The sequence below is a fragment of the Eumetopias jubatus genome, unplaced genomic scaffold (genome assembly GCF_037043125.1).
Source record: "Eumetopias jubatus isolate StellerSeaLion01/CBP00866 unplaced genomic scaffold, mEumJub1_p1.0 scaffold_7, whole genome shotgun sequence".
NCBI lineage: Eukaryota > Metazoa > Chordata > Mammalia > Carnivora > Otariidae > Eumetopias > Eumetopias jubatus.
This window is the reverse complement of record NW_028274813.1, coordinates 93,231,426-93,258,301: the sequence shown is the minus strand read 5'-3', so window position 1 is coordinate 93,258,301 and position 26,876 is coordinate 93,231,426. Positions and strand designations below refer to the sequence as shown.

General features: G+C 42.8%; 1 protein-coding gene across 1 annotated transcript in view; it reads left to right on the top strand.

The window, feature by feature from the left end:
• MYO5C (myosin VC) overlaps positions 1-25,125 on the top strand; it is a 90,137-nt gene extending 65,012 nt beyond the window's left edge. The window contains exons 31-42 of the mRNA XM_028100006.2: positions 779-872; positions 1,319-1,382; positions 2,394-2,562; positions 6,205-6,292; positions 9,160-9,258; positions 10,778-10,932; positions 12,511-12,600; positions 15,290-15,440; positions 16,073-16,355; positions 21,564-21,738; positions 22,156-22,236; positions 23,786-25,125. Coding sequence (XP_027955807.2) covers positions 779-872; positions 1,319-1,382; positions 2,394-2,562; positions 6,205-6,292; positions 9,160-9,258; positions 10,778-10,932; positions 12,511-12,600; positions 15,290-15,440; positions 16,073-16,355; positions 21,564-21,738; positions 22,156-22,236; positions 23,786-23,938 — 1,602 coding nt within the window. The 3' untranslated portion in view covers positions 23,939-25,125. The remainder of the gene's footprint in view (positions 1-778; positions 873-1,318; positions 1,383-2,393; positions 2,563-6,204; positions 6,293-9,159; positions 9,259-10,777; positions 10,933-12,510; positions 12,601-15,289; positions 15,441-16,072; positions 16,356-21,563; positions 21,739-22,155; positions 22,237-23,785) is intronic.
• Positions 25,126-26,876: the final 1,751 nt, after the last annotated feature.

Genomic DNA, 26,876 nt, shown 5'->3' with positions numbered 1-26,876 from the left:
TGGTTAAGTAGCTGCCTTTGGCTCAGGTCATGATCCTGGGGTCCTAGGATCGAGTCCTGCATCGGGCTCCCTGCTCAGTGGGGAGCCTGCTTCTCCCTCTGTCTGCCAGTCCTCCTGCTTGTGCTCTCTCTCTGACAGAGAGAGAGAGAGAGAGAGAGAGAGAGAGAGAGAAAGAAAGAAAAGAAAGGAAAGGGAAAGAAAGGTGCAGACAGACAGAGAGAGAGAGAGAGACAGAAAGAAAGAAAGAAAAGAAAGAAAAGGGGAAAGGGAAAGAAAGGTGCAGACAGACAAGGACAGAGGACTGTGAAACATACTGGATCATTCCAGACCTCCACTAACAGAGCCGTGCACTGCCTGGAATTCACAGGGCGTCGGGGCACCTCTTTGAGATGATTTTCGTGTACCTAGATGAGGAGATGACATCTCTGGGCCTGGGCCAAAGAGGCTGGCTCACCTCAGCAGAGCTTCCACAGGGCGTCCCAGACAGTGACTTCCTTCTCCCCCAGGAGACCCTGGTGATATCATGGTTGTAGCTGTGTGAGAGCCACTCCCTCCAAACGTGCTGGTATTGCTTGTGACTCTATCGATCTTGAGGTAAAAAACCATAATGCCAAACCAGTCTAATGCCTTGACTGGCTCTCCTCCACAGCTATACCAGACGTACGCTCCCTGGGGTTAAACACTCGGATGGTCTAGTTTGCTTCTGAGTAGCTCTGAGATTTTGAAGTTCACAGACAAAAGTGTTTTGTATTCAAATATTTCTAATTCTTCTCTAAAGATGATCCCAGACTTTAAACAGCAGATTTCAGAACTGGAGAAGCAGAAGCAAGATCTGGAAATCCGCCTGAATGAACAGACGGAAAGCATGAAAGGTAACTGAAACTGTCATGAAACTGCTTCTAGAAAATGGATTCCCATGTCCAGGAAATAACAGAGAAGTCATTGTACCCAGGGATCTTGAACTCTGGTTCTCCAGGGGCCCAGCCAGGTGACATAAGTGGGCTGAGTGGAGGGGACAGTAAGGTGCATGGCATTTAGAGGTGCAGTGGCCTCCAAGCTCCGTTGGTTGTTGCCAAGTGGGAATATTGACCCCAGTGTTGCTTGATATTCCTATCTTTAAAGAAAAGCCAGAAATCCAGATTTTTATGTGAAATATCACAATTTTGGGATAATGGCTTTGAAAATTTTTAAACATTGTTCAGACCAAACAAAACCTAATTTCAAGCAGGAAACAGTTTAGGACTGTTTCAAAACATGACCAAATGCAAATCAAAATGCGATATGGACCCCAAAGTAAAGACAGTTCTCTTCACTACAGGAAAACTGGAAGAATTATCTAATCAGTTCAACCGCAATCAAGAAGAGGAAGGAACACAAAGAAAGTAAGTGTTAATGTGTATGTTCTTCAAGTTCATGCTCATGTAATGCTTTTCTTTTCTGAAATTGTGGGAGATACCAAGATATGTTAAACCAAAAAAGCAAGGTGCTAATTAAGGTATATGATATATTACCATTCACATGTGAAGGAAAGAAACATGTATGTACACACCTACACACACACACACACACACCCCTGGGAGAACATACAAGAATCAAAACATTGCTTGTTCCAGGGAGGGGACATATTTTTCACCTTTTATACCCTTAGAACATGGATTCAAAAAACTGCTGAAGTAAGAGTGTATGTGACAGAACAGATTTTCTCAGAGCAGACCATTTCGGGTAAGGCTTGAAATCCATGTGACAGAGAATCTTCGCTGATAATCCCCCCAGATTTGCATCTTGACCAGCAGAGGGCCTGGTGCTGTGGCCGAGCTTTGCAACGAAAATGTTTTGCCGCCAGCACGTTGACATACTTAATTTTCAGAGCCATACGTGGACACCCTATGTCCTAGAGAACATTTTTAGTCATGTGACTTTATAGGCAGGATGGGGATGAAATGAGGGCCCCAAATAGTAGAAAAGTGGTGAGACACAGTCTTGGATCTCTTTTGATGGGCTACTACTTCTCTTCTCTCAGATCTGTGGCTTTTTGAGAGTCTGGTCCCCAGGCTGTTCACAAAGGAGATAATCATTGGGCTTTTGGTCATAAGGGTGTGAGTGGGTGTGAATGTCCCGGAGAAGCAGTCAACATCCTTTGGCAGAGTGGAAGCAAGAATCTCTTATCAGGCTAAGGAGACTGGGGCAGTTGTGGCAATTTTATACCCATCCAGGCCTGATCTTCACCCCCACCCCCATTTCAAGGACATTGCTTTTGAGGTACTATTCACTTTACACATAAGTTGGTCAAAGTATTTTTCTGTCTTTGGAAATAATCATTGTTTGCTATGACAATGAGTGACTTCTCCAAGATGGTCAAACTGATGCCAAAATTTCCTTAATTTTTTTCTCAGGACCATAGAGGCCCAAAATGAAATACACACCAAAGAGAAAGAGAAGCTGATCAGTAAGATTCAAGAAATGCAGGAGGCCAGTGAGCACTTGAAGAAACAATTTGAAACTGAAAATGAAGTTAAGAGTACTTTCCGGCAGGAAGCATCTCGCCTAACTATGGAAAACAGGGTGAGAAGTTTTCCAACTTGTTGATAAATGACTCTGTGCAGATGTCATCAAAAGGGGGGACATGCCACCTAAAGCATATGACGAACGACTCCAGACCAAAAGCTACTTCCGTCAGAGCAATCTGTGTCCTTATCTCAGCAGACAGGTGGTCTCTGAGGTTGCAGCCTTCTGCCGGGGAGCCTTGGGGACTTTCACGGGCCACACCAGGGAAGTGTCCCATAAAGTAAAAGTACAACAAGAGGAGAGATGAGCGCTGTCCCATGGATAGCAGCCATCTGAGATGACGATGTTCTGGTCTACAGCAAACCTTTTCCCATTAAAGGACCATGCACTTTGGGGGTATGCCCTTCCTACAATTTTTTAGGTCAAAATGTTCCTCTATGAAATGATCACGATGGTAGATGGCAAATGTTTTAAATTATTAAATCTTCATCAAATTGTAAGTGCCCCGGCCAAAATGAATTTAGGCAACTCTAAGTCAGTCCCCAGCAGTTCTTTGGAAAATTTGACTAATGTGTGAAACCCACAGGACTGGGAAGCACCATAGTGGCAGATGGGGCACTTTCCTGGAGTCAGACATGCTCAGGCCCCTTCCTGGGCTGGCAGCCTCCAAGACTATGACCAGGGAAGGGCTCACCAGGGCAGGAGTCGGCAGTCTGGACAAGCCCACAGGCCCTGCACCCTGTTGTCAGGGCCCCCCATTTTTTATCTCACAGGAAAACCGTGATAGGATAAAATCATATTTTGCAGGATCAGCATCTAACTTTGATGAGTAATTATATCCAAAGGAATCCAAAGAGCATACCATTTGATAGAAAGTAACAAATTCCAGTCAGGGGCACCTAGATGATGACCATCTTTATCTGAGGGGGATAAAACTTTCTCAGAGAGTAGCCTCCTTAGGTCACACTAGATAAGCAACTGCTGAGCTTTTGTGAGAGGTGGTCCTGCCTTCCGCACCGGTGCCTGTGTGTGCGTCCCTGGGGCCTCAGCTGGAGCCTGTGGTAAAGAAGAGGGCAGCGGGTGGGTCGTGTATGTTGCGCGTCTTGCCCCACGTGAACGTTCACTCCCTCACTGTGAGCACGCAGCTCTAGGTTTTGTCAATCCCTGAGTTGTGTGGGATTTGTATGAGTTTGTTTCTGATGCTCCAGCATCAGAAGAGGGTGTGGTGAAGTCCCACTCAGTGCCCCTCCTCAGGGGCCCCTCTGTGTGTGTGTGGCTCTGTTCCCAGGTGGGGCCAGGCCACACTGCTCCTCCCACAGTGCACCAAGCCGGGCAACACTCATAGCTACATGTTCACTCCAACAGTGTATTCCCGAGCCAGTGAGTAACCCTGGTGTTGTAAATGAATGGAATAATAGACAACAAAAGAATATAATTTCTGTATATTGGGGGGGGGATTTTGCCCACAAATGAGACTTCACCGTATTAGTTTCCTAGAGCTACCATAATAGATTACCACAAATTGGGTGGCTTAAAACACCAAAAATTTGTTCTCTCACAGTTGTGAAGGCCAGAAGTCCAAATTCAAGGTGACAGCAGGGCTACAGTCCTCCAAAATCTCTAGGAGACAATCCTGCTTTGCTTCTTCCTGCTGCTGGTGGCTCCCAGCATTCCTTGGTTTGTGGCAGCGTAACTCCGACCTCTGCCTGTGTCTTCATATGGGCTGTATCTCTCTGTGTCCTTTTCTATTAGAAGGAGAATCTCACTGGATTTAGGACCCACCCTAATCCAGTATGATCTCATATTGATCCTTAGTTTAATGTCAACTGTAAAGACTTTGTTTCTAAATAAGGTCATATTCTGGGGTTCTAAGTAGACATGAATTTTTGAGGAGACACTATTTGACCCACTACATGACTTTTGAGTCAAAGAAAAATCCCTATTAAAAAGAGGGGGGGAAACTTTTAGTGATCATCTCACTATTTATCAAAGAAATTCAGAATTAAAACTAGATATTATTGGGACACCTGGGTGGCTCAGTTGGTTAAGCGACTGCCTTCAGCTCAGGTCATGATCCTGGATTCCCAGGATCGAGTCTCGTGTCAGGCTCCCTGCTCAGCGGGGAGCCTGCTTCTCCCTCTGACTCTCCCCCCTCTCATGTGCTCTCTCTCTCTCTCTCATTCTTTCTCTCAAATAAATAAAACTAGATGTTATTGTTGCCCCTCAAGTAATAGAGATCTTATGGTGCTGCTGAAAACACCTTGCGGTAGGGACCGTCACACATGGTTTCCAGGAATAGAAAGGTCAAATTGGCGTCAACTTTCTCAGGGGTGATTTGGAGGCAAATATCCTGAACCTTTGGAATCACCACCTTTTTTATTCAGTCATGCAACTTTTAATATCTTACTACCCTGGGTAATTAGATATGTGAACAAAGATTTTTGTTCAGAGTGTCCATCATAGTGTTAACTAATTGTAGCAAAAAAAAAATGCATGTCCAGCAATAGTGGGTAGAATAAATTGTTGTGTATCATATGACTTAGGTATTAAAATGACGGTTCACATATGTTATCAATGTCATGGGAAAGCATCTTCAATATAATGAGAGAAAAATACAGAATTTAAAACTTTATCTGCAGTATGACCCCAATTCTATAAAATGTGTATGTGCCATATTAGAAAAAAGAAAGGAATGAAATAAATCAAAATGTGAACAGTGGTTTCTTCCCGGTTCCCATCGACTGGTGACTGTTATTATTAGACGTATCTTAGGATGGACTGAGACAGGAGGGAGGAAATTGTACCCACACTCCTACTTGTAAGGCCAGATAAAGTTCCTAACATGTTTAGCCAGAGACCCAGAACCATAGCAGGGGAGACCTAGGTGACCACAGCACAGAAACAGCACAGTTTCCCTTGGTGCCGAGAGTCCCCAGAGGGCCCATGGCTATAGTGACAGCATGGTGGGCACTGCTGGATCTGAGAAGCCTGAATCCTTTTTGAGTCAAAGCCCTCGGAATTCAGGAAGAACCTAAACACTCTGCCTTTTCTAAGAAATATTTATAGGTATCCAGGACTCTGCTGGTTCTTGAGCCAAATCCTTCCTTCCCCTTATCAGGAAGGAAACGCAAAGCCAGGACCCAAATCTCAGAAGTTTCTCTGCCTCCAGCTTCTGCTATCCAGAGAAACTGTTTTCACACATTTGTATTTTTCAGTTCTCTATGATGGGTGTTATTTCATTAAGGGAAAAATAGATCAAGATAAATACGGCATATCGATACAATAGGATATTATTCAGCCACAAAAAGGAATGAAGTGCTGATACATACTTGAAACTGATGAACCTTGAACACATTATGCTAAGTGAAAGAAGCCAGACACAAAAGGCCACATATTGTATGGATTCCAATTATGTTTACCGTCCAGAAGAGGCAAATAATAAGGAATCAGAAAGTAGATTAGTGATTACCAAGGACTGGAAGGGACATGGGGAACAAGTTACAGGTTTCTTTCTAGTGTGACAAAAATGTTCCAGAATTAGATGATGGTGATGGTTGTATAGCTGACTTTAGAAAACCACTGGATGTGTACTTCGAAGTGAATTGCGTGGAATGTGAATTACAGCTTAATAAAGCTGTTACCAAAGCATAGATTAAGATGCCTCTAAGCTAATGTCTTTGTTTCTCTTGATTTCTGTAGGATCTTGAAGAAGAGTTAGACATGAAGGACAGAGTGATTAAAAAGCTACAAGATCAAGTCAAGACTCTAACCAAGACGATTGAAAAGGGTAGGAAAAATAATACTCCCTTTCCTACCTTTTGAACTGTCAGCTAAGGTCAACACGTATTGTTTATTTCCTGATGTGATCCAGAGTCTTTGAAACTCAAAGGAATGATTCTCAACTGGGGTGGGGGGTGGGGGAGCAGGTTGGGGCTCAGTGATGGGCTGATGGAAAGATCCCTTGGACCAGATGATAGCTCATCAGCTCTCAGATAATTCCAGATGCACTCATGTAATTGTAAGGGACAGCCCGTAACGAATACTTTTAACCTCTTCTGCTATTGACTCTCCCCTTGTAAAAATGAAACTGTGAACAAGTTTCCAATGTAACTGCTTTGAAATTATCTTCCTCTCCCAGTTACATAGCATCAATATCTCCATTTCTGTTAGAAGAAAGAAGTAGAGAACAAAGAAGCTAGACAGGAGTCCTGAACATGGACTGAACTTCACACTTTGAATGCCCTCGTGAGCTCCTGTGAAAAGGACCCTGTGCCTTTCCTTGCCACGTCTGCTTCTGAGTTGCTGAACTTTTCTGACTTCTCTCTTCTATGCTCTTGATTCTTGTTCTGTATTGCTTCCTTTCCCTCCCAACCTGGATCACTAAGGCTATATCTCCAACTGTCTGTTCCTTTTTCTGTATTCGTTTCTTTGAAGAGCTCCTTTCTTGTTCTTTATCCCACTCTCACCTCACTCTCCAAGTGCCTGCCACCAACATGAGGATTTTTCTCCTTCAATCATTAATGATAAGTGTTAGTCTGTCCCATGAGGGCAGGGACCATGTCTGCCCTTCCCAAGCCCCCATTGTGTCCCTGTTGGAAAGAATGAATGAACTACCATCTCAACACAAGGATTTCCAAAATCCACCTCCCACTCCTCACTTCTGTTCCTGAGTCCCGGCCGGCCCCTCTTCACCTCCAAGACTGCCTCCTTTGCCTTTTAACTACCTCCTCCAACTCCACATGGCTAAAGTGGAGTACATCAGCTTCCCTTCCTATATTATCTATTGTCATATAACAAACTATCCCCAAATTTAGCAACTTTAAACAACGCACATGTAGCAACAGAGAGTTTCTGAGAGTTAAGAATGCAGGAGCAACTTAGCTATGGGGCTCTGGCTCTGAGGGCCTTCACATCGTCAGCAGGGACTCAGTCATCTGAGAGCTTAACAGGCTGCAAAATCTGCTTCCGGGCTCGGCCACATGACTCTTGGCAGGAAGTCAACATCTTCTGAACGCTCCTAGGTGCCATTTGCTTCCAGAGTCCCTGCAAGGAACATGCCCAGATACAAGTCACCACACTCAAGAATACCCGAAGTATAATGTCCTTATCAGATATTTCTGCTTCCTTTCTTGTTCTTCCAGGTCCAGATGCAGGGCACCAATCAGACGCCATTTTTACCATAAACAGTAGTGCATAGTAACAGAGTTGACATTCTACCTTTATTAGTCTCCAAGGGAACAGAGCTGGTATATTAGCAGAAGAAATTCTCATACAGTAATAAGAAAGTTCTGTTAACTTGTTACCTGCACCACCTTTTTCACCCACCAGACCCTCCTCACCCTTCTTGGCTCAACTACTGTGCTGCCCCCTTCATTTGTTAAGGGTTCCAGCCACTTCTATGTGGATTCTTATGGCCTCTGTATGAATTTCCTATAGCTGCTGTAACAAATCAGCATAAAATTAGTGGCTTAACACAACACAAATTTATTATCTTAAGGTTTTGGAGGTCAGAAGTCCAAAATGGTTTTCACAGAGTTAAAATCAATATGTCAGCAGGGCTATGTTCCTTCTGTAGGCTTTAGGGGAGAATCTTTTCCCCTGCCTTTCCAGCTTCTAGAGGCCACCCACATTTCTTAGCTTATGGGTCTCTTCCTCCATCTTCAAATTCAATAGCATAGTATCTTCAAAATCTTTCTGACTCTCTAACCTCTGTTTCTGTCATCACGTCTCCTCTCAGAATGGACATGAATCTTTGGTGACCAGAGGGCAGACTCTGGCCCACCCAAAGATGTCTACATCCCAATCCCCAGAACCTGTGACTATGTTACTTACATGGCAAAGAGGATTTTGCCAATGTGATTAAATTAAGGATCTTGCGATGGGGAGATTACCCTGGGTTATCTAGGTGGACCCAGTACAATCACAAGAGACCTTATAAGAAGGCAGCAGAGGAATGCCAGAGTGAAAGAAGGTGATGTGGCAACAGAAGCAGAGAGAGAGAGAGAGAGAGAGAGAGAGAGGGACGTGGTGACGGATGCCAAGGTCAGAGTGATGTGGCCAAAGCCGGGGGGTGTGGGCAGCCTCCAGAAGCTGGAAAAGGCAAGAAACGGCTTCTCCCCTAGAGCTTCCAGAACTCAGCTCTGCTGACACTTTGATTTCAGTCCTACATGTGAGGTCCATTTCAGTCTTCTGGGAAAATTTGTGGTGTTTTAAGCCACTAAATTTGTGGTAAGTTGTTACAGCACATAGGAAACTAATACAGCCCCCTTGGGATCATGCAGTTTGGTACTTTGCTCACCAACTGTTCCACAAATCTTGTTTTCCTGACTGTGGCATCAGCATCTTGAAGACAGAAGCAATATCTTGGTTTGTTTTCTTATCCACATGGTGCTGGATTCATGCTGGCTCTCATGAGGATCCCTTCAAGGATAACTCCACCTTTTCAGCAGCAGCGATACGCATTGATAGACTCGCAGATACGAATCACTACCAGAGGAGTTCTTCAGGATTAATCAAGTTTCCATTTATCTGAAAGCCACAAGCGTTCATGTGCCAGCCAGCCAGAATGGGGTGGAGAGAGACAGAACAGTCTTGTTATAAAGACTGTGGAATTTGCTTCTGTGAATTTAGCTGATTATTTGCCTCTGCCTACAGGCAATGATGCGCACTCGTCCTCAGGACCCAAGGAGTACCTTGGAATGCTGGAATACAAGACAGAAGATGAGGATAAGCTCATCCAAAACCTCATTCTTGGTAGTGAGACGTGGAACTCTGAATGTTTGCTCTGTCACTCAATGCTGCTGTCCTGGGTGGGGGCCTCGCTTCTCTTCCTCCACTGCTGCTTCTCCTAGCCCAGAGTTTCTCAACCTCCCCATTGGAGACCAGATAATTGGTTGTTGTGGGGGGCTGTGCACTGTAGGATATTAAGTAGCATCTTTGACTTCTGCCCTCTAGAAACCAGTAACAGCCTCTAGTCATGACAATAAAAACATCTGCAGACATTGCAAAACATCCCCAGGGAGCCAGAATTGTCCTCAGTTAAGAAGTGCTGCCCTAACCCCTTGCAAAGTCTAATCATCCAAGGATCCAGATAGAAGACACAGCCTCTCATTTTTGCGTCTTAGCACAGGAGCTATCGTGGAAGTAACTGTGGCTCCTTGTTCCATCTGACTTCTGCTGAGAATTCTATTTGCAGGCAATGTGATGGGGGCTTCCTAGCCACACCTCAGTTACAGGAATGTTCCAGCATACACACTCAAGGCTTGGTGGTCTTAGAACCAATCTCACTAGGCTGTCTTCACCATGAAAATCACATGGTTTTCCGGTGGGAGGGAGAAAAGCTGCTCTCAAGATCTTAAAGCAGAAAACTGATGTGCAGCCTAACTTCCTCTTCTTCTAAGTGACTCCCCACCCCCACATGTGAGCACCTGTATCCTTTCCTTTCTACCCTCATGGGTGCACAGCTGTGGGGTCTCTTCATTCCCCTGTCTTAATGCAGCCATGGGGGAGGTCTTTGTTTGCTTACCTTAGTTCTATAAAGTCTCTCTCTTCCCTTTACCTTCCCCCCCCCCCCCCCCCCCGCCGCCGCTTCTCTTCTCCTCAAGGCTGGCGAGGCCTCCTCTGCAGAACTATTGTGTGTCTATTTTCCTTATTCAAGGCAGGTGCATGTGATCACTGAGATCATATCCCGTCCTCATCGTAAGAAGCTGGAGTTAGGTGCATGGACATGGGGTTCCTCCCTTACATCAGAGGTCTGAAATCCAGGGTCTCCATGCCAAGAAGTACAAATTCTGTCTAAATTTCAGCCCTTAATTTTATTAAGATTTTATTTATTTATTATTTATTTATTTATTATTTATTTATTTGACACAGCGCAGGAGCACAAGCAGGGGGAGCGGCAGGCAGAGGGAGAGGGAGAAGCAGGCTTCTCACTGAGCAGGGAGTCCGACGCGGGGCTCGATCCCAGGACCCTGGGATCATGACCTGAGCCAGAGGCTGGCACTTAACGGACTGAGCCACCCAGGTGCCCCTGGATTTCAGCCTTTTAAAAAAGAGAAAGTACTTTGCAAATGAGAAGTACCTGGAACCGGTGGGACCTGTATATTTTTGCCAGGAAGAGCCAGACTGAATTCCTCAAAGAGAAAAGCTATCCCTATGCATTCAGGCACTATATCAAGTACAGAAAAGCAAATACCCCCTGTCCTGTAGTCAGAGGCTCCTTATGGGGAAAGCTGACTATTAGCGTAGTCCTCATCAGCTCTTTCTGTTCCAGACTTGAAGCCTCGTGGCGTGGTGGTGAACATGATCCCAGGGCTGCCGGCTCACATCCTGTTCATGTGTGTACGCTATGCAGACTCTCTAAATGATGCCAACAGGCTCAAGTCCCTCATGAGCAGCACCATCAATGGCATTAAGCAGGTGGTTAAGGTAGGAACTGCCTTTGATATTGACCCTTGGGATTTTGGTTACTTTAAGAACACCGTAAGGATTCAGCCTTGGCCCATCCTTCACCTCGGGTCTTTGGTGAACCACAGGATTCCTCAGACTAGTCTGAGGCCCACTCAGGGAAAGAAAGCCAAGCTGTTTGGAAAAGACAAGTTCGGTCAGGGATCCCCAAGGCTAACGATCTGCAAATAGACCTCAAAGCCTTACCTCCAAGTCTACACCCTGGTAGCCACCACCCCCACCACCTCTACCCCCTCAGGGGGTGAGATGCCCAGCTGTGAGGATGCATTATTCATCAGAGGTTAGGAGTAGAGAATCAACATTTGTCTGGTGTTCAGTGCTTTCTGGTCCCTATATTCACGAGAGCCACCAGAGTGCTCTTGGAAGGGGCCCCCAGAAATTGATGTTTTCCCTGTCCATAATTTCATAAGATGAGTTTTCTTAGGGCACATGTGCATTGTGTCCCAGGCCATAGGCATACAGTATTTGCCTCATCTTGCTGCTCTGGAATGTTTAAATGTTTAGAAACTGAAAGATGCACGGCATGATAAGTATAAATCCTTTCCCACCAGCATTTCCCGTTTCGGCTTCCCCGGTGACTCCCTCGTCTCTGCCTTTGTGGGTGGCCAGGACCTGGCCCTCCCCGCTCCAGCACACAGCACATTAAAGCAGCCCTCCTTGGCCCACATACCCCATAGTCTCTACACCTTTCCTTCCACACACACACCGCCCCCGCCGACTGCCAAGGTGCTTACACTAGCAGCCTCCACCAGTTTCTGCAATCCGGCTTCTGCTCCTGTCACTCCACAATAAGATGACCAGTGATTCCTCTTGCTAAATCCAATGGTTTTCCCTTAATTTTTTATCCTCCTCTCATGGACGGAAGCATTAGGCCCACCTCTCGGAAACACTCCCACTTTGTCCTTCACATCCCAAGACTTCCCCAGTTTTCCTCTTACCTCTGACCACAGTACCTCTCTTCCTTCTCTGTGCCCCTTCCTGCTGCCCCACAAGCTGGGCTGTTCTCCCCAGCAGAGTCCTCAATTCTGAGCTCTTGTCCCTCCAGCCCTTTCCTTCAAGGACAGCGTTCTCCCCCATTTCAGCAGACTTTCTCAGCTGCCATCTTTCACCAGCATCCTTCCATCCTCTGAGCGTTTGCAGCCTAGTCTATGTGCATTGTGCAAGAGCTCAGCCACCCATTTGGTTGTGTCCTATGTATGTTATGTTACAAGTGACATTCTTCCCGGTCAGAATGTGAACTCTGGAAAGCAGGGACCCAGACTTACCTTTACCAGGCATCCTGCAGTGCCTGCTTCAAGTTTCATCATAAGTCACATAACCTAGACAGAAATACTTTGCAAACCAGAACCTGCTAAATAAACTAAGAGCTTATCGCTACAGTGTAAGTTTAATAAAGTCTTTGGTGAATAAAAGAAGAATTCATTCTGATCAAAAGCCACCGGCTGACCAAACTGGTAAGATACATCTGTTCTTGGCTCAGAGGCAACAGTAGTCACCAAATCCAACTTTGTCTTCCTTGGTTTTTTGTTTTGTTTTAAGGAACATGTAGACGACTTTGAGATGCTGTCTTTTTGGCTCTCGAATACGTGTCATTTCCTCAACTGCCTGAAGCAGTACAGTGGAGAAGAGGTAGGGACACTTGCCTGTTCTGTGTTCTGTGCGGACTACTGGTCTATAACTTCCTCGTGAGCCAGCGCTCACCACAGGGATTGGGGACATCCTCAGCTCCAGGAGCAGCCTCTGCTCCAAACAGCTTCCTGGTCTCCTTCTCAGCCAGGAGGCCAACTTCACATTACTGGTTGGACAGAAGTCATAGTCAGAAGACTTAGAAAGAGGCTGGGACCTTGGGCATGATACTAGGCCTCAGTTTTCCTTGAGTTTTAAATCATTGAGGTTGGGGCGCCTGGGTGGCTCAGTTAGTTAAGCGTCTGCCTTCGGCTTGGGTCATCATCCTGTGGTCCTGGGAATGAGTCCTGCTCATCGGGGAGTCTGCTTCTCCCTCTCCCTCTGCCCCTCCACCCCCCCTCAAATAAATAAAATCTTAAAAATAATAATAATAAAATAATTTTAAAATAATCTACCTCAGTGAGGTAGATTAGATGATTTTTAAGTTTGTTTCTGTTGTGAAATTCTGAAGTTTTTAGTATTATGACTCTAAAACCCAACCTTTAGATCAACATGACTCTTCTCTCTGCAGGATTCTGATCATTCCTCCACAATCTATGTCCTTTGCCATTCCAGCTCTGCTCCCAAGGGGCTAACATCATAAAGGAAATCACCTTCAAGTACTCACGGAGCAGAATGTCATTGACCTAAAATAACAAAGCAGTTTTTAGGGTTTTCACTGCTCTCTCAAATGTTTGTACTGTTAATGGTCCCACCAGCAGTGTATGAAGTTTCCAGTATCATACCTTCACCAACACTTGATATTGACAGACATTTTAATTATTTACCAATCTCATTGGTATAAAATGATACCTTGTTGACTTAAATTGCATTGCTTGATCGCTAATGAGATGAGGAATCACTCAATGTAGGGGTGCCTGGGTGGCTCAGTCTGTTGAGTGTTTGACTCGTGGCTTCCACTCAGGTCATGATCTCAGGGTCAAGAGATTGAGCCCAGGTAGGGCTCTATGCTCAATGGGGATTCTGTTGGAAATTCTCACTCTCTCCCTCTCCCTCTGCCCTTCCCCCTGCTCTGGTGTTCTCTCTCTCTCTCTCTTTCTTCCTCTAAAATAAATAAAATAAGTCTTAAAAAAAAAAAAGGAATCACTCCACATGCTTACTGGTTATTTGGGTTTCTGTTCCAATTACCTACTGACATCAGTTTTCCATTTTTTTTAGAGGCAATTTTTTTTTTCTTATTGATTTGTAGGAGATCTTTACGTATCATGGATAAACCATGGCTTGTCTTGTAATTTTCTTTATGGAGTCTGTTGAACACAATTTCTGAATTTTGGTATATCAATCCTATTCTTTTATGATGTATGTTTTAGTATCTTCAGGAAATTCTCCCTGCTCTGAGATCATGAACTTATTCTCTTACTTACTTCTGAACTTCTGTAATTCAAATTTAGAGCTCACAATTATGCTTTTATCTATCCAGAATTAGTGTAATTATTTATCCCATGATGTGTGAGATAATGATCTCATATCTTCTTCCATGTGGATAGCCAATTGTCCCAATGAGGGAAAAGTAAAATATAAAAGTAACTCTACTAGTACTATAGAACAAAAAGAGAAATAAGTAAAGAAAATCCAACCTCTGACTAAAAGGAATACCAAAAGGAGCAGGGGGTACAGCCCAGTCCATGTGAGTCAGACTCGCATATGTGTGACATTAATGGAAGAGGGTATTATTCAACACCATTTACTTTTTTACCCTTTCTTTGACCCCTCAGCCATGTATAGAGCGTTCTTTTCCCTGTCTGCATGTTTTTTTAATTACTATATTTTCACTTCTATTTCAATGGTTCTTTTTCACATCTGCCTCTTATTATATCCTCTCCTTAATGCTTTCTTTTTGTTTTATCTCTTTGAACACATTGAATATATTTTATTAGTCTGGTTGGGCTAATCACAAAATACTGCAGACTAGAAGGCTTTTAAACCACAGAAATGTATTTTCTCGCAGTTCTAGGGGCCCGAAGTCTGACACCAGGGTGCCAGCATGGCTGGTTCCTGCTGAGAGCTCTCTTCCTGGCTTGCGGATGGCTGCCTTCTCGCTGTGCCCACCCACAGCCTTTCCTTGGTGCAAGGGTGACGGATTGAGCTTCCTAGTGTCTCTTATTAAAGGGACACTAACCCTATCAAATTAGGACCTCACACTAGGACCTCATTTGATCTGAGTTACCTGATCACAGACCAATACAGCCACGCTGGAGGAGAGAGGGCTCCAACATATGACTTTGGGAGCATCACAAACATTTAGCCCATAGCACACATTTTTAAATATTTCAGATTGATCTATGCTCTATAATCATGAAGTCATGAATCTCATGTATTGCATCTACTGACCTCTTATAGCTGTTTGTTTCCTTTGGTGCTTTGTAGGCTTTTTCGGTGAGCTTCCATGGGAGTTGTTTTGCACTGTATTCTGTAGGTGCTGGGGGCACATATTTAGAGGGTGAGGAGGCAGGACGGCTACAGTTGGTTATAGAGAATAAACAGTACCACAAATGTGCGAGCTCATTTCATACAAATCAGACACTAGGCTTTAAAGTATAGGAGCTCATTGGAATGTCCCTAATAGAGATAGTGTTTTAATTTCCTACATGTCTATATCATTCTAATACTTATATGCTCACATTACTTTCAGGAATTCATGAAGCTCAATAGTCCACATCAGAATAAGAATTGCTTGAACAATTTTGACCTTTCAGAATACAGACAGATTCTTAGTGATGTGGCTATACGAATATACCATCAGTTCATTGTTGTTATGGAAAATAACATTCAACCAATAATAGGTAAGAAAAGAATTGATGACCAAAAAATATTTATGGTCACCCTGAGACCTTAAAAAAATAAATCCAGTATAAGGCATGTGATTACAAAGAATATAATTTTAAAACCAGAAAAGTTTAATTGTGTAAATGTCTACTTTTTAATTCTTTTTAATTGCTTGAAATGATGACCTATATAAAAGTGCATGGTTCAGAGTTTCCTACCCATAAGCGTGATTCACCCTGAAGGGAAAGCCTAGGGAGACCTGCTACTACTTACGTAGCTAATCCTAGGTCATAACTAAGCGTTTTTGAAATCTTAAAGTCCCACTATAGTTTCTACAATTTTCCGAAATTTAAATACTTCAGGCTTTTAATGGTTCCAGACCATGAGTTATCACGGTAACCTGCTCCCTCTCCTGTGAAGTTGAAAGAGGGACTCCAAGCTGTTGTAAACAGCCATGCACTCCGTCCACCCCCTCCATCTGGGGCTCCCCAATCCTCGATCCTCTCGCTTCCCCTATCACAGCTGTGTCCACTGCTAACTCCTGCAGAAAACATCCCACTTCCTTGAACAGACCCAGGAGAGCAATGGAAAATGTTCTCTGGTTGTCGCCCCCTGCGTGTGCAAGAAATGCTTGTGTTTTCCTCTCTAGTGCCGGGCATGCTGGAGTACGAGAGCCTACAAGGCATTTCTGGCCTGAAGCCCACAGGCTTCCGGAAGCGGTCATCTAGCATAGATGATACGGATGCCTACACGATGACCTCCGTCCTGCAGCAGCTAAGCTACTTCTACAGCACCATGTGCCAGAACGGCCTGGACCCTGAGCTGGTGAAGCAGGTCGTGAAGCAGCTCTTCTTCTTGATCGGGGCTGTCACCCTGAACAGCCTCTTCCTGCGCAAAGACATGTGCTCCTGCAGAAAAGGGATGCAGATCAGGTAAAACCCATAAACCTCCGCTTACACCCAGAGGCAGCTGGGAATGTCTGGGGCCACACCCTGCTGCCCCCACTGCATGAGCTGCACTGCTCAGGTGGGGGTTGTGCAAGAGGACTTTGGAAACTTGGGGATGTCTACGGTTGGATCGCTCCCCCCCCCCCCCCGCCCTGCTCCATCATTGTGCACCAGGCTAGCTTGGCACCCAATCCAGGGCCTTCCTTTGGTGGTTAAAGATTAGTAACTAGTAATTGTTTCTATCTTTATTATGTTATTCCTTCTGCTTGCTTTGGATTTATTTTGCTCTTCTTTTTCTAGTTTCTTAAGGTAGAAGCATTGGTTATTGACTTTGAGACCTCTGTTTTCTTTTTTTTTAAAGATTTTATTTATTTGAGAGAGAGAATGAGAGATAGCACGAGAGGGAAGAGGGTCAGAGGGAGAAGCAGACCTCTGTTTCCTAAAGCATTTAATGCTATAAACTTCTCTCCAAGCACTAACTTTATCCCACAAATTTCGAGATGTTTTATTTTCGTTTTTGTTGAATTGAAAATAGTATCTAATTTCCTTGGAGTCTTACTCTTTGACCCGTGGATTATTTAGAAGTATGTTGTTTCAGGGGCATGTGGGTGGCTCAGTCGGTTAAGCATCTGCCTTCAGCTCAGGTCATTATCTCCGAGGTCCTGTGATCAAACCCCGAGTTGGGCTCCCTGCTCAGCAGGGAGTCTGCTTCTCCTTCTCCCTTTGCTCGTCCCCACCATTCGTGCACTCTCTCTCTCTCAAATAAATAAAATCTTTAAAAAAAAAAAAGAAGTATGTGGTTTCATTTCCAAGTATTCAGAGACTTTCTTGCTACCTTTCCGTGACTTTTAGTTTAATTCCATCTGATCAAAGAATGTATTCTTTCAGTCACACTCTTGGAAACAGAAGATAGAATGGTTGTTGCCCAGGGCTGAGGAGAGAGGGGAAGGGGGAAGTGTTGTTCAACAGATACAGAGTTTCAGGTCTTCAAGATGAAAGAGTTCTAGGGATTTGTTACATAACGTGGTGCGTACAGTTATCTCTTGTACTGTACACTTAAAAAAGGTTAAGATGGTAAATGTTATATGTGTCTTTTATCATAATAAAAAAACAATCTCAAGGTGCAGGTTGAAAAATATCATAGATTAATATACCATAGATTAAGACACCAGAGTCACCAACCATCCCACTTTACCTGAGATTAAGACACCAGAGTCACCAACCATCCCACTTTACCCCAGGTTTATTTGTTAAATAAAAACTTCTAAATATTTTTACATTGAGAAAAACTTTGTATAATCTCAGTTCTTTTTAAATTTAAAAAGATTTGCTTTTATGACCCAGAATATGGTCTGTTCTTGTGAATGTTCCACATGCAGTTGAAATGTATATTCTGCTGCCATTGGGTGGAATGTCCCATGTCAATTAGACCCTGTATGTTCTTTTAGTCTGTCAGTTTTTGCTTTGTGTATTTTGAAGCTCTGTTGTTAGGTGCGTATACCTGAAGAATTGTTATGTCTTCTTGGTGAGTTGACCATCCTAACATTATGTGGGGTCCTTCTTTATCCCTGTAATGGTAATCTTCTCTGCTCTGAAATCTACTTTGTCTGAAAGCCTACTTTTTCTTTGGATTAATGTTTTCATAGTGTATCTTTTTTCATCCTTTTACTTTTAACCTACCTGTGTCATGTATGAAGTGCCTTTCTTAGAGGCAACAGAAATTTTGGTCTTGCTTTGGTTTTTTGTTTTTTGTTTTTTTAAACCAGTCTGACAATCTGTGCTTCTTAATTGGGGTGTTTAGACCATTTTAATTAACATAATTATTGATATGTTTAGATTTAAGTCTACCATTTCACTCTTTTTTATTTGTTCCTTCTGGTTTTTATTTCTCTGATCTCCTTTCTCTGCCTTCTTTTGGGTTCTTTGAACATTTTTTGGTACCCCTTTTAAATTTATCTACTGTGAGGGCACCTGGGTGGCTCAGTCAGGTCAATGTCCAGCTCTTGATTTCAGCTCAGCTCATGATCTCAGGGTTGTGAGATCGAGCCCTGTGACAGGCTCTGTGCTGAGCAAGGAGAGTATCTCTTTCTCCCTCTCCCTTTGCCCCTCCCCTCCTAAAAATTTTTATCTACTGTGTTTTTACTATTCATCTTTGTATATATCTTTTTAGTGGTTTTTCTAGGGATTATAGAATATATACTTAACTTTTCAGTCTATTTAGTTAGTTATTTTTAAGTAGGCTCTATGCCCAACATGGGGCTTGAACTCACCACCCTGAGATCAAGACCTGAGCTGAAATCAAGAGTCGGACACTTAACTGACTGAGCCACCTGGGTGCCCCTTTTAGTCTATTTAGAATCATTATCTTAACCATGTCAAGTGGAATGTAAGAAGCTTACCATCATGTAGGCCCCTTTCCCCTTTACATTATAGTTGTCTTATGTATGATATCTACAGACATCAAAAACTCTGCCAGATAATGTTATAATTTTCATTTTAAATCATCTAACATATTTTAAGAAACTCAGTAGAAGAATCGTCTATTACATTTACCCACATATTTACCCCATTTCTGTTACTCCTTCATTCCTAATGTTCCAACTCTTGTTTTTTTCCCCCAAATCTCATTTTGATATCATTTCCTTTCTGCCTGAAGAAATGCTTTCAGTAGTCCTTGTACAGCAGGTTTACTGGAAATACTTAGTTTTCTTTCACCTGAAAATGTCTTCATTTCACTTTCATTCCTGAAGTATATTTTTGTGGGATATAGAATTTGGGTTGACATTCCATTTTTTCATCACTTTAAAAATGTAAAACATTTTTCCATGGTTTTCAATAAGAAATGCAAGGTTATTTGAATTATTGTTTCCCCACAAGTAATGCATAGTTTTTCTCAGATTGCATTCAAGATTTTATTTTTGCCTTTGATTTTCCACAGTTTATTTAGGATGTGTCTTGGTGTGGATTTCTTTGAGTTTAACCGCTTTGAGATTCCCTGAGCTTTTTGAATCTGTAAGCTTGTACATCTCACTAAATCTGGGAACTTTTCAGTGATTTCTACAAATATTTTGTCTGCATCATAATTTCTCCTTTCCTCTGGAACTTCAGTAACACAAATACTAAACCTTTCATTATGGTTCCATGGGTCCATAAAGTTCTGTTTATTTTAGTTTATTTTCCCCTCTGTATTCTTTAGATTGAATCATCTCTCTTGGCTGACTGTTTCCTCTGGCATCTCTATTCTGCTGTTGAGCCCATTAAAATAATTCTTTTATTTTTGTTATTATATTTTTCAGTTCTAAAGTTTTTGTTTCGTTTTTCTTTGTATTGTCTTTTTCTTTTCTGAAACTTTCTATCTTTTCATTTATTTCAAGATAGTTTGTCTTTACTTTTTGGGGAGCATTTTTATGATAGTTTCTTTAAAGTCTCTATGTCATCTCAGAGTTGACATCTGTTGATTTTCTTGTTTGATAAAAATTGAGATTTTCCTGGTTCTTCATATGCCAAGTAATTTTGAATTGTATCCTGGACACTTCTAATATTATACTATGAGACTTACAAATAATGCTACAATAAACATAGGGGTGCATATATCTTTTTGAATTAGTGCTTTCATTGTCTTTGGGTAAAACCTGGTAGTGGAATTGCTGGATTATATGACCCCAAGATCAAGAGTTGCATGCTTCTCCAACTGAGCCAGCCAGGTGCCCCCAACACTCAATTTTTAAAAACAGCTTCATTGATAGATAATTTACATGCTGTAAAGTTTATCCATTCTGTAAACTATATCCGTATAGTTCAAAGGGTTTTGGTATAGTTGTAGAGTTGTGCAAACATCACCATAATGTAATTTTAAAACATTTCCATCACTCCGAAAAGAAATCTTATACCCATTAGCAGCAGCATTCTTTTTTTTTTTAAGATTTTATTTATTTATTTGACAGAGAGAGACACAGCAAGAGAGGGAACACAAACAGGGGGAGTGGGGGAGGGAGAAGCAGGTTCCCTACTGAGCAGGGAGCGTGATGCGGGGCTTGATCCCAGGACCCTGGGATCATGACCTGAGCTGAAGGCAGCTGCTTAACGACTGAGCCACCCAGGCGCCCCAGCAGCAGCATTCTTATCCGCTACCACATCCTAACTTCATAGTCCCCTCTTCCTTAGGCTAGGCAACCACAAATATATTTTCTTTCTCTATAGGTTTGCCTGTTCCGGATACTTTTATAAATGGAATCATAAAATGTGTTGCCTTTTGTGACTGGCTTCTTTCACTTAACATCATGTTTTCACAATTCATCCATGTGGTAGCATGTATCAGTACCTCCTTCCTTTTTGTTGCTGAATAATATCCCACTGTATAGACATATCACAATTTGTGTATCCATTAGTTGGTGGACATTTTGGGTTTTCATTTTTTGGCTATTATGAGTAATGCTGTGAACACTCGTGCACAGTTTTTTATGTGGACATGTTTTAAGTTCTCTTGAGTATATATCTAAAAGTGGAATTGCTGGGTCATATGGCAGTTCTATGTTTAACACTTTGAGGAACCAGCAACCTGTTTTCCTTAGCTGCTCTACCATTTTAGATTCCCACTAGCAATATATGAGAGTTCTCAACACTCTCATTTACCCAGAGAGGTTGAGTAACTTTCCAAGCTCACACAATGGATTGGTGGGACTACAACCCATGCCTCTTACGTTATAAAGTTATGATAATTAATGACAGAAACAAGAATAAAAACCCCAGTGGACTGAATGAAACCCTTCTACCAATTGAAAATTTTCTGTCAATTTAGGGAAAGATACCAGTTTTTTATACCAATGTAAGGTCTTCAAATATCACTATGATTTTTTCCTCTAGTAGATTTTCAAATCCATTATTAAGGGTATTTTAATAGGTCACTTTATAAATTATTGCAGTCACTGCTTTTTACTCAGATTTTCCCCAAAGTTTATAGCTGATATGGCCCCTCACCCCAGACCATCAAGATCCTTAGAACCCTGGATCATGAGAGCTGATCATTTGGTCCAACCCACTCATGTTACAAATGAAGAAACTGCTGGACCATGGTCCTAAGGCTCTCAGTGGACTCGGGTACCCTCTCAGACACACTGAGGGATTCAGCACCCTCCCCTGAAGTGTTCTCAATGGATCACCCACTGTTCTCTGTTTCTTTGGCTTTTACTCCAGGTGCAACATCAGCTACTTAGAAGAATGGCTTAAAGATAAGAATTTGCAGAACAGCTTGGCCAAGGAAACTTTGGAACCTCTCTCTCAGGCAGCCTGGTTGCTTCAGGTCAAGAAGACCACAGACAGTGATGCCAAGGAGATCTATGAACGCTGTACTTCACTGTCTGCTGTGCAGGTGATAAGGCTTGCTGCGTGTGTCCCTGATCTTCACCAACAGATCATGTCACTGGTGTCGCCCTTTCTGGCTTAGTCAGCCATAGGGTGTATCTGAATCTCTGTGTGCTCTTTGGGGTGCACACATATCTCCCAAGGACCACCCTCTTAGCTAATAAGCATTTATTTAATACTAACTTAGGACTTAACACAAAAGTGCGTATGATACATTCCCTGCCCACTGAACTCACAGATGTGTATGTATGGGGGGAGGGGAGGTCGTGAGGAAGGAGGCCAGAGCACATGGTTCCTAGAGCCCCATTACAGTATCAGAGAACTACATGTGGTTCCCAATAGTTCCCAAACCATCAGATTCGTTATTTCATGGACAGACTTGTCATTTTTCATGGTCTAACACCATCTTATGTGCTGTTTGCAGATCATAAAGATCCTTAATTCATACACACCTATAGATGACTTTGAGAAAAGAGTGACTCCATCCTTCGTTCGCAAAGTACAGGTAAGATCCTTAAGGATGTACCTTTCAATTTTCAGTATAAGGAATTGTGGGGACCCCTGAGTGGCTCAGTCAGTTAAGTATCAGACTCTTGATCTCAGGGTTATGAGTTCAGCCCATGTTGGGTTCCACACTGGGCGTGGAGCCTACTTGGAATGAATGAATGAATAAATGCTTGAATAATTGAATGATTGAATACTGAATATTGAATTAATGTTAGGAAATCTAAGATTAAAGCACATTTACTAAACATGCAAATGAAAGGCACTTAGCAAAAGCAGCAGGAATTTTCCCTGTCGAGTACCCATTTTATTTTTTTAATTTTTTAAATTTTATTTTAAAAGATTTTATTTATTTATTTGAGAGAAACAGAGAGCACAAGCGGGGGGGGGGCAGCAGAGGGAGAAGGAGAAGCAGAGTCCCCACTGAGCAGGGAACCCGATGCAGGGCTCAGTCCCAGGACCCTGAGATCATGACCTGAGCCGAAGGCAGACGCTTAACCAACTGAACCACCCAGAGGCCCCCAGAACCCATTTTAGCCTCGGTGGGAAGGGAATGAAAACACCAAAACTGTGATTCACCTGCTGTGTTCCTTCAGCATGTCTTATTATCAGTCTTCGTATCAGTATTGTGCAAGGGAGCAGAGGCGGAATGGGAAAATGTGTACCCATTTTTCTTATTTTAATCCCAAAAGTTTCTTCCCCAATCAACTAAGGCATCAATTCTCAAAGTTTGGTTCAAGGATCCTGTGGGTCCTTGAGACCCTTTCAGGGGGTCTGCAAAGTCTTCCTTTTTCCAAATATGTATGTGTGAAGCAGACTTTTCTTCCTATACTTCAACCAAAATAACATATCACCATAGGTTGAATGCAGAAGTGGATATGAGATTCCACTGGTCATACTAAGTCAGACATTAAAAAGATTTACAAAAATATAAAACAATACCATTTCCTACCAATATTTTTTTGTTTTCAAAAATAGTTATTTTTCAATAAATGTTTACATGCATTGGGTTTGTTCTTGTTATTTTAATAAATTAATATTTTAAATTATTGTTTTAATTACTAATATGGTAAATATCAGTAGTTATACCCACAAACACAAAAGCTCTTTGGGGTCTTCAATAATTTTTAAAGAGTATAAAGGGGTCTTAAGGAAAAAAAGTTAACAAACTACTGAACTAAAAAGGAGAACAGCTAAAAAGATTTAATACTTCAGATCCACTCATATTTGGGCTTAGAATTATGCTACAAGAATGGATAAGAATAGAAAACAGATCCATTTACAGTCAGTCCATCCTGTGGGAAATTAACTTCTGAGGTGAAACAGAGCATGTAAGTAAATATTCATGAGAGCTGATTGGAAATCCTGCAGAGACCATTTCACCACGGGATTGTGTTGTTAAAGGGCTCTTTTGTGCATTCTCTTACATGATTTTGAAAGGAGCTTTTCAGTGAAGGTGGAGTTGTGTTTTCCTTACTCTAGACTTCTAGTTAGTCATAAAGCAGAATGCACTGGTTTCCTTATTCATTTTTCTCTGGTTTTAATTTCAGGCTCTCCTAAATAGCCGGGAAGATTCATCACAGCTGATGTTGGATACAAAATATCTCTTTCAAGTTACCTTCCCTTTTACCCCCTCTCCACATGCTCTGGAAATGATTCAGATCCCCAGCAGTTTCAAGCTAGGCTTTCTCAATAGATTATAGCAGGAGAAAATAAGAGTAAGTGTACTTTTCCCTCAGAAGCTAAATGAAGATCAAATACGAGGGATGTTCTTTATTCATTGGAACTGGAAATGCTTTGGGACATGATGTAAGGAAGAACATAAGAATCCTCCAAGATGGGCCACATGTTGCCACTGTCATTTTGTAAGAGTTAACACACACTAGCTGGGATTGGAAGGGCCATGTCTACCTTCAGAATCACAGCCAGCTTTTACTGGGATTCCTGGAAGGCCCATATTTTCCTCCAGGTGCCTCTTATCTAGATCTGTCTTGTGACAGGGCTCCCCCCAGAGGGAGCAGGATCTGGGAACACAGTGTCTCCTAAGTTTTCTAACGTGTTTGTGAAGCCCAGGTACATTTATGAAGCCACCAGTATGTTTCAGGGTTGAGTCTTCCAGGAAATAATCCCGTTTGGCCACAAGGTTGTGTCAAAAGTCCTCTGACCCCATGCCTCCTGCCCCAGGTGGGTGGGCTAGGGTTCACTGACTTTTTACTAAAAATGCTCCTGCATGAAAAAATATTTATAATTTCAGACCCCTCTACTTTTTAAGAGAATCTTCAATCTGAAATGAATTATATGAACTATTTTATGTACATATATTCTAAAACGAATATGTTATTAAAATCAATTGCCATGCCAAATTGCCAAATTGTCATCTCTTCTGAAAGAACATTTCTTTAAATTTTATCAACCAACACACTTGCCATATTTTTCATTGTTCATACAACAATGTCTTTAAAAACTAAGTTTAAAAGGCAATTTAAATTTTTTTCTCTATCTTTTTAGCATTCAAATACGTTCTTAAATTTTCCCATAAAAATACCTGGGGAATTATATCAGTTCCTCCTTTTGAGAAACCAGTGTTTCCCAAGTTTTATGGAAATGGACTCTCCCTTGTCCACCCCCCTTCCCCCAAACCTCTTTCTTTCCTTTCAGAGCACACAGTGTCATTTGACCAGCCCTGCTAGCCTATGGCCAGAGGCCCCAGGGCTTCTCTGCACCATTCCCAGAATCCCAGCCGGCCGGCCCTCTGCTTCTGACAGACTCACGGGCAGTAGCTGTGACTCTGTAAAACAGACATGCATCTTAGGAGTGGAAATAATACATGAGGATGAAGCAATGTCACCCTACTAATATGTAATGGTGTCTTTTCATATTATAAATGATTTAGTTCACTTAGATACATTATATAGGAAAAAATGAAATGTAGAACTTTTAAATATTTTAATCAATAAAATAAATTACCAAATGAATTGGGTCAGTTTCTTTCTTTCTTTTTTTCTTTTCTTTCTTTCTTTTTCTTTCTTTCTTTTTCTTTCTTTCTCTCTTTCTTTTCTTTCTTTCTTTCTTTCTTTCTTTCTTTCTTTCTTTTTCTTTCTTTTTCTTTCTTTCTTTCCTTTCTCTCTCTCTCTCTCTCCCCCTCCCTCCCTCCCTCTCTTTCTTTCTTCCTTTCTTTCCTTCCTTTCTTTCTTTTTGTAGGCTCCACACCCAGCATGTGGTCTGAATTCACAACCCTGAGATCAAGACCTGAGCTGAGATCAAGGGTTGAACATTTAAGTGACTGAGCCACCCAGGCACCCCGGGTCAGGTTCTTTTAATTGCTAGGAGACTACATTTTTCTTAAGTGCACAAGGTTTATGCCTTTCTTTAAGGATTGTCTACTTAAAGATGCTGGAATCTTTATAGATCCATAATATCTCTTAAAATATATATAAACATTTTTAGAGGGGAAGTGAATATGCCCTAAGTCCTGGCTCAGGCTGTGTCTCCATGGGCTCCTAGATGGTGAGAGAATGAGGGGCCACTGACAGAGACTTGGCTGGGTTTCTGATCGGCATCCGTGGCCTTCTCTGTGCCCTTTCTTTGTTTCCCATCACCCTTCCTTTCTGGGTCCCATATGTCAGGGTTCATGCCTGTTTTACACCACTCACCCTGGGCTATCAGCTAGTAACATCACCCATCTCCTTTGCCACCCTGTGAACTCTTGGAGAGCAGGTCCTCATTCATCCCCGTGCTCATCTTGATGTTGGCGAGATTGGACAGAGCTGCAGGAGCAAGGTCCTATTAGAGGCAGCAGGATTGGGGGTGTGGGGGTTGGTCAGCCTTGGGAAGGAGCAGATCTTGTCTGGGAACAAGACAAGGGGGACTGCAGAGGCTGAGAAATGTATACATGGAGAAGGGGGAGGAGCACGCCTCCCACATCTCGATCCATCCCACAAAGCTGAAGGTGAGGGGCGCCTGGGTGGCTCAGTCATTAAGCGTCTGCCTTTGGCTCAGGTCATGGTCCCAGGGTCCTGGGATGGAGCCCCGCATCAGGCTCCTTGCTCAGCCGGGAGGCCTGCTTCTCCCTCTCCCACTCCCCCGCTTGTGTTCCCTCTCTCGCTATGTCTCTCTCTGTCAAATAAATAAAATCTCAAAAAAAAAAAAAAATCACAAAGCTGAAGGTGAGAAGAATGGCCAAAATGAAGAGATGCTGGTGGGACGAGGACTGAGCAGGCTGAAGTTGCTGATAACAGGGGTGAACGTCAGGTTTGCTCAGTGGAGCAGAGCATGGATTCATGAGGGTTCAGCCTGCCAAGGCTGCCTCCTGCAGAGAACAGAGAAATGAGCTCAAGAAACAGGTCAACAGAAGTTCCGAGGGCATCTGCTGTGGATGGGCAAAAGGCCGCTGTCAGCAGTGAGTGCCCGTGGGAAGGGACAAAGCCTCTGAGCCGTGATGCCCAGATAAGGAGATTAGAGGTGCAGCTTCTGCTTTCGCACCTTCACCTTGGAGCTGCAGCTCTGACTTCTCAGCTGGTCTCTCCAAGTGTTGACTCTCTGGAAGGTATGTATGTGCTAACAGTATATTAGCATACTCAGGTTTTCCTGCATGCTCAGGTAAGTGTTCTACGTGCACACACCAAGGTGTTAACTGGGCAT